Source organism: Martes martes, assembly GCF_963455335.1.
Source record: "Martes martes genome assembly, chromosome: 16".
Classification (NCBI taxonomy): Eukaryota; Metazoa; Chordata; class Mammalia; order Carnivora; family Mustelidae; genus Martes; species Martes martes.
In genome coordinates this window covers 24,930,014-24,938,036 of record NC_137904.1, presented here as the reverse complement: position 1 = coordinate 24,938,036, position 8,023 = coordinate 24,930,014, and the positions used below count along the sequence as shown (strand labels likewise).

The window sequence follows — 8,023 nt, the reverse complement described above, 5'->3', positions numbered from 1 at the left end:
GCCCATTCAATAATTCCATATGTTAGCTGTGCACACCACAAATGTAGCTCCCATCTGTCATCATACAAGTCCACTACAATATCACTGACTGTATTTCCTATACTGTACCTTCTGTCCCCATAACTTACTCATTCCATGACTGTAAGCCTGGGTCTCCCACTGACCTTCACCTGTTTTGCCCATTCCCCCTCTACACTAATGTTTTCAAATGTCTTATGGGTGACATTTTTTGAGGGAGATGAAGGAATAAGCTCTCTAATGTCCCAAAAGATTGTCCTCTGAGCAGGAATCCCCGTTTCTAACTTTTCTGCTACTTCATTGTTAAAATGATTATCACGCCCTGAGCAGGTTTGTTATGGAGAGTTTAGGCAGCCCCGGGGAAGGCAGGGAAGGGTGATTTTGGCTTTGTCCCCAAATCAGGCCCTGCCCATCTGCTGCTGCCCTCTGGCTGTAGAGGGTCAGGCTTTGAGCATTAAAAAGAAAACCAGGAGCCCAAACTGGCAACTGTGACAGCACAGAATGTTCAGGATTTTGGGGACTGTCATATGGTGTGTGCACATTGTTTTCATCATCTGTCCTGGTTTCTAATCCATTACCTTTATAAGAACTATCATAATTTAGGGTGGAGAATCCCTGGGCACATCCATTTGTGGGTGGGTTATGGTCCCATTCCAGCCTGAGTTCTACAAACACCTGTGATGGAGAGTGAACTGTGGTTGGAGCTCAAATGCATTCAAACTTTTGAGAACTGAGCTTCGTAGACTTAGCAGGTAGACTCGGGTGATTGAATGACCTAACAGGAATTCGAGGTTCGGAGGTCGAAGCACACCCAGCGTGGTGGGGCAGGGATCCCAGCCGGCACCGCAGACCCAGCTAGCCGTCAGATGGGATGGGCACCGGCCGGAGCGACAAAAATCCGATCCCGGGACCCGTAGGTAGGGGGACTGAGGCTGTCGCGCGCACCCCGCCTCTCCCGCGCCGCCCCGCCCCTGGCTTCCTCGTGACCTGGGTCCCGCCCCCCTCGGCCGCAGTACCCCCGGCTGATTGGCCCCTCCGCGGCGTATCCTCGGGCCTGCAGCCAGGCGGGCGCGTCACGTGGCCGAGCAGCGTCCCGGGCGCCGAGCCGCGGGCCGCCAGGCATGGACCGTCAGGCTGCCGGGGCCCGGGCGCCGGGGGCCGCTGAGCCGCCTCGGGGTCCGCCAGTGCCGAGCGCGCGGGAGGCGTCCCCCAGCCCGGGGGTGAGCGCGGCCGGCGGCAGCTGCGCGGGGCGGGAAGTTGCGGGGCTTGCGGGCCGGGCCGGGCGGGGCGGGGCGGGGGCCGCGGGACCAGGGGAACGCCGTTTGGGCGCGCGCTGGCGCTGGAAACTGCCGGGCCGCGGCGGCAGGGGGGGGGGTGCGGGGGAAGGCGAGCGGGGCTGGGGGGGGGCGGGCCGGCCATCGCGGGGGTGCCTCTGCGTACTAGCTGAATGGGAGGTGATGCTGATGGCCGAGAGCTGGGGGCTGCTGCCGGGGGCCTGGGCCGGGGCCAGGTGAGGGCGGCGAGCAGCGCACTGTCCCCGCTGGACCTGGGACCACGGGTGGGGATGCACGGCTCACCCTGAGCACCACATGACGTCTGAGGCGCGCTCTCCTTTTCTGTTTACTGAAACCCAAGGCCCAGCTTGACGCAGGGGTTCCAGAAACTTGTTTTCATTTGCGCGCCAGACAGCTCCTGCTGTTTCAAAAGACTGTTATTACTGTCATCACCTGTCCCTGTTTACTGTCAGTCAGTCCTGCTGGATGGTGAGCTCCGTGAGGGTAGGAATCCTCTGCTGAGTGCTGTTAACCCGGCGCTTAGTGTCGTGCCGCGCCACGATAGACACGGCTATTAATGGGAGAGAGGAAGGGAATGCTTGTTGAAGCATCAGAGATGGTACTAAACCCGAGTAAGATAGGAAAAATGCAGTGATAGACTTATATAAAAATTACCTTGGAGTGTGCATAGGATGATAGTGATTCCAACAGGGTGTAGCAGGAAGGATGCGGGCTTCCTCTCCAAGAGGACAGGTTAGTGGCGCCAGCAGAGGCTGGGAGATGAAGAAGGACAGAGCAGATGGGTGGGAGCTTGGGTGGCAAGCTCAGGGCCTCAGGGCCAGGGGAGAGGACTATGCTCAACACGTTGAGGGGTGATGATGGGTTGGTGTGAATGCCATGGCCAATTTTATGTGCCCACGTGGAGGGCTGTTGAAGATTTTTGAACAGAGTGGTGGTTGATACCGTTAAGGCAGGGCAGGGTGGGTGAGTGGGGAGGGCAGGGACCTACCGCAGTGGTGCACATGAGATATGCTACCAGCTGACCTGTAGCTGTGACCAAGGGTTGTCACTGACTACAGGAGGTAGAACTCATTCATTAAGGGAGAACTAGGTCATGAGCTAATTGGGGCAGGTGCCAAGTGCACTTTAGAGGTAGGAGCAAAGAAGGTGGGTTTAAATTCATCCGGTATTCCATTCCTGCAGGGTGCCAGGTGTTGTCTTAAGTGTTATCTCATCATAAGCCCCCTGCAAGGTCAGAACAGTTATCCCCAATTTCTGGAAAAGGAATCCCAGGCATGGTGGTTGAGGTTATCTCTTGGAGGTCACACTCTGAATGAATGGCAGAGCCGGGATTGAAACCAGATCTTTAATACGCAGACTGTGAACATTTCTTGTTCCATTTACAAACCGATCTTGGAGGTGATGGGAGCAGAGAAGCAGATGGTTGGCAGTAGGGGAAGAAGACTTCCCTTTAGCATCACTAAGGAATTATAGCTCTCTTGCCCCCATGTATCAGGAGACAGAATTTGCTAGAAAGTGAAGTCACTGAAAAGGTAAAAATGAACATGGTGCACATAGCAACTGCAGGAAATGGCTACCCACCGGAGGGCTTAGGGAATAAAGGAATGAGGTTTGAATGATTACAATTTACAGGCTCAGAGGGGAGGCTTTGCAGGGCTGAAGTTCCATATTCTGTGGAGGCGGTGCTGCCCACAGCCATGGCTGGGGTCTCCGAAGGCGGAGGAGGGGGCCTGAGGGCCTGGGCTTCGGACCCCTGACGAGAGGGCCCAATGAGGAGGTTGGCCCCACCAGTGTTTGCAAACTCTAAACCGGATGGAGCGGCCCCTGTAGGAGGGCGCCACTGGGCCCCGAGTGTCGCTGGGGGCCGAGTGTCACTGGGGTGGTGTCCACAGGAATAGGAGGGAGCAATGCCCTTCCCCCTCAGGCCTTGCCACCGTTCATAGGGCAAAGCAGAAATGGGGGTTGCAGAGCCCCAGCCCCATCCTCACAGAGGTGAGGGTGCGAGATGGTAGCTTAATCCCGGGGACACCCCACACAAATCCAAGTCCTGGGTAACTGTCTCTCCTTCCTGCAGGACAACTTTGCCCCCGCTGACCATTCTGGGCAGGAGCGAGAGGCCGAGAAGGCCATGGATCGGCTAGGCAAGTAGCCAGTGGAGATGGTGGGGGTGGGGTGGGGTTGGATGTGGGGACAGACCAAGGGAGTGAGGAAGAGAGGGACCATCGCTACATCTTGTTGGCCTCCTCTTCCCAGCCAGTTTTGCTGCTGAGTTGTGTTTTCTGCCCAGTGTTTCCACGGTGCCCCTCTGTGGTAGCCCTGCTGGAGCTTTCTTTAGGGAGGTCATGACCTTGTGTTCAAACCCTTCCCTTCTCCTGAGAAAGGCAGCTTAGGGCAGCATGGGCTTTGGAGCCAGGCAACATTATTTTCACTTTCAGCTCCAGCTCAGAGTCCTGGGCTTGAGTTTTGAGGCCTTAGATAAGTCATTCATCCTTTCTTCCTCTGTAAAATGGGGATAATAATGCTTAGCGTCAGAGATTGGTTCTGAGGTTGGGTGGGAGGATCGAGAGCTGTAATAACCATCAGCTACTGGTACTCTTTAAATCTGAGTGAATTACAATTAAACACAATGAAAACCTCAGTTCCTTATTCACTTTAGCCACATTTCAAGTGCTCAGCAGTCCCACGTGGCTCTTGCTAGCTAGCCTGTTGGAGCACAGATGGGAGAAAATTACCATCATCACAGGAACTCCAGTTGCTTAGTGCTGGTCCGGAAAAGGCACTGTGCCGGCATGTAGGTATGGTCATAACAGCTGACACTTGCAGAGTCAGGGCCAGGTACAATTCAAAGTGTTTCTTTTCCTGTTAGCCCTTTTTTCTTTTTTCTTTTCTTTTTTTTTAAGATTTTATTTATTTATTTGTCAGAGAGAGAGAGGAAGAGAGAGATTGCGTGCGCTCGCCCGAGCACACACAAGCAGCCAGAGTGGCAGGCAGAGGTGGAGAGAGAAGCAGGCTCCCTGCTGAGCAAAGAGCCAGACTTGGGATTCGATCCCAAGACCCTGGGATCATGACCTGAGCTGAAGGCAGCGGCTTAACTGACTGAGCCACCCAGGCGTCCCAGTTAGCCCTTTTTTTCAAACAACTCTCACAACAGTCCTGTCTTCATATTTACAGATGAGAAAGCTGAGGCACAGAGTAAAAAATTAAAAATGTGGTCAAACACATATAAGGTGTACATTTAGCAATTTTAAAGCATACAGTTCAGTGGCATTTAGTCCCAACGCTGTGTAACCAGCATGGCTTAGTTCCTGAACATTTTCAGCAGCCTGCCTGGAAACCCTGTACCTGATAAGTAGCTATACCCCCTTCCCCTGAGCCCCTGGCGACCATGATCAGCTTTCTGTCTCCATGGATTTCCCAGTCCTGGACAGGTGCATGTGAGTTGCATGTCAATGGAATGATATCCCGTGTGGCCTTTTACGTCTGGCTTCTTTCGCTCAGCATAATATTTCCAAGATTCATTTATGGAGCATGAATCAGTACATTCCTTTTTATGGCTGAATCCTTCCATCATCTGGATGTGCTACATCTCGCTTGGTTATTCATCCTGTGGATGGGCATTTATTTGGGTTGTTTCCACCTTCTGGTGGTTGCAAACAGTGCTGTCAAGGATATCTTTGGGGGCGCCTGGGTGGCTCAGTGGGTTAGGCCACTGCCTTCGGCTCAGGTCATGATCTCAGGGTCCTGGGATCAAGTCCCGTGTAGGGCTCTCTGCTCAGCGGGGAGCCTGCTTCCCTCTCTCTCTCTCTCTGCCTGCCTCTCTGCCTACTTGTGATCTCTCTCTGTCAAATAAATAAATAAAATCTTTAAAAAAAAAAGGATATTTTTGTATCAGTCTTGTTTAAATACCTGTTTTCAGTTTTTTGGGATATCTGTTTAAGAGGGGAATTGCTGGGCTGTGTGCTAGTTCTGTGTTCTAAGTTCTTTTTTTTTTTTTTTCTTTTTAAAGATTTTATTTATTTATTTGACAGAGATCACAAGTAGGCAGAGAGGCAGGCAGGAAGGGAAGCAGGCTTCTTGATGAGCAGAGAGCCTGATACGGGGCTTGATCCCAGGGCCCCGGGATCATGACCTGAGCTGAAGGCAGAGGCTTTGAGCCACTCAGGCGCCCCATGTGTTTTAAGTTCTGGGGGCTTGGTGGAGTCCATTTCCACTCAGTCACACAATAATAATTGGCACAACTGGCATTCAGACCGGGGTAGTCTGGCTTCAAAACCCGTGCCCTGAACTATTGTTTTTTTGCTTATAGCTGCCATTATTTTACAGTGTTAGTAGCATAGCTGTGTTTAGGCTAATTCTTTTCCCAGCTCTGACCTGCCATCACCATAGCTCGATGTGCTGGGAGGTCCGCTATCCTCCCCCAAACTTTCTTCCATTATTTTAAGACCTTTTGAAATTATACCTTCCAACCCTCCCTGGACGAGGAGACGTGGCTGTCTCTTGTGACTGGATGGGTTCTGCCCTTCTGCCCGCTTTCCTCCTGCTGTCCCCATGTCTTGTGCTCCCTGAGGATGAACAGAGAAATAGAAGAGTACAAGTTCAAGTTTGTATTGTGAAAGCTTGTCATTTGTCCAGATGCCCTTTGCCTCAATTACCTGTAAACTACCAAAACACATAAACTGTACTTGATTTGCTTGATTCCCTGTGTGAATTATAAGACTTTGCAATTGCCTCATTTAAGGCAAAATGTTTTATTGAAAAAATGATCAACCCTTGTTTAAGAAAGGTAAACAGAACATTTTTAAAAAAATGTTCAGGTGGCTAAGGAACTCTGTACCTTTGTTTCACTCTTGTCCTCTCAGTAAGTCTGCCAGACATTTTCCAAGCACACGAGTAGGCCTTGTATTGTTGCTAGTGGTTTTTTCAGACCTTATTCCTTCTCTTGATTTCTTAGCCAGTGGAGCACAGAGCATCCCTAATGGTAGTCCTACCCATGGTGAGGGCACGCACTCGGAAGAGGAAGGGTTTGCTGTGGATGATGAGGATTCTGACGGGGACCTGAATACCTGGGAGCTGTCAGAAGGCGTGTCCGACCGTCCGCCCAAGGAACAGGCTGCTGATCTTTTTACCGAGGACTGGGACTTGGAGTTGAAGGCAGATCAAGGGAATCCGTATGGTAGGTGTGGCGTTTCTAGGATCCTAGACCAAGGTTCGGAGAGCCTTCTACTGTATTACCCCAAAGGCAGGCAGTTTGGAAGACGGACCCAGTCTCTGTGCTTAGCCTGGTACCTGGTACAGGGCTGAAAGGTCTGTGACAGCTTCTCTTCATATTGGGAAGAAAAATGCAGATTTTGTAGTTGACTCTTAAAATATCTGTGTGAATCTAGCAGCTGCAGAGAGAAGTGCTGTCTTCTGCATTTGCAGCCTCTGCACTGCTAAGGGCTGTGCTCTGAGAAGCACCACCCAGGGGGGTCCTCAGACCGCACGCGTTTGCAATCCAAGGCGGGCTCTGTGTGTGTGCTTTAGAACTGCAAGTGTCTGTCTCCCCTCCCTTCCTACCTTTAATTTTTTTTTTTTCTTTAAACTGCTTGCAGATGCCGATGACATCCAGGGTTGCATTTCTCAAGAGGTCAAACCTTGGGTGTGCTGTGCCCCGCAAGGGGACATGGTCTATGACCCCAGTTGGCACCATCCACCTCCGCTGATACCCCATTATTCCAAGATGGTCTTCGAAACGGGACAGTTTGATGATGCTGAAGATTGAGTCTGCAGCTGTTTGCCTGGTGGGTGGGCCTGCCCTCCAGATGAAGGTCTCTCTTCCTTTCATTGAGGTGAGAGGTCACATTTGAGGACACATTCCCAGTGATCCCCGAGTTGGACACACAGACTGGTGTTAACTAAGGCCCCGATGTCCTTCAGTTCTGTTGTCATTGTTGTTTTTCATGAGGTCCTCCTTGGGACATGTGAGTGTTTGTGTCTGTGTCATGAGGAGGAGTTGTGTTCTTTATAAATAAAGGTAGAAAAAATTTGATATGCTTTTTTTTACTACCCCCCCCCTTTTAATTGGATACTTACCAGAAAAGCCTTATTTCTTCAGTTAAAGTCCCTAGCTTACATTTTAACATTGGATGTACTCGGACCCTTGAAACTACTCTATGGAAGAAAGTAATTTTTTGTCCAGAGAGTAGAATCCAAGTCATGTTGGTGACTTTGTGGCTGATTTCTATTCCTGTTGATGAAGAGTTGACCCTTTACTTAGTTAACAAGGACTTTCAGCAAGCTAGAACACGAAATGGCAAATAAATTAAACCAGCAATTATATAGCTCTCAATTGATGAAAGGATTTTGAAACTTATTTTCCATTTAATTTTTTGCTCTTTACAATTACTATATGAAGTCACATTTTAAAAAAATGGCCTTATTTTATTTTTTCAAGATTTGTAAAATAAAATGTGGAACTTGAACTCACAACCCTGAGATCAAGAGTTGCATGCTCCCCCTGACTAAGCCAGCCAGGCACCCCTAAATTGTGTCATTTTAGAGATGAGGAAAACAAGACTCAAAATGTTTTGATTTCGGCAAGATCCCAGAGCCAGGAAGTGGTAGAGCCATGCCGTAACCCCACACATGAGTCTGAGGTGTGCTTTCCTCGGCTGCTCAACCCCTTGTGAGTACCAGCCTGGAGGTGGGTTCTGGGGCTGTGCCTTGGCAGG

The 8,023-nt window shown here is 50.6% G+C and overlaps 1 protein-coding gene across 1 annotated transcript; it reads left to right on the top strand.

Annotated features, from left to right (window-relative positions):
• The first annotated feature begins 1,096 nt into the window (after positions 1-1,096).
• On the top strand, positions 1,097-7,341 carry COPRS (coordinator of PRMT5 and differentiation stimulator). Its single transcript, XM_080826525.1, has 4 exons — positions 1,097-1,238; positions 3,388-3,454; positions 6,265-6,486; positions 6,905-7,341. The coding sequence occupies exons 1-4, from the start codon at positions 1,140-1,142 to the stop codon at positions 7,072-7,074; spliced, it is 558 nt and encodes a 185-aa protein (XP_080682651.1). The 5' UTR covers positions 1,097-1,139; the 3' UTR covers positions 7,075-7,341.
• The last annotated feature ends 682 nt before the right edge of the window (positions 7,342-8,023 follow it).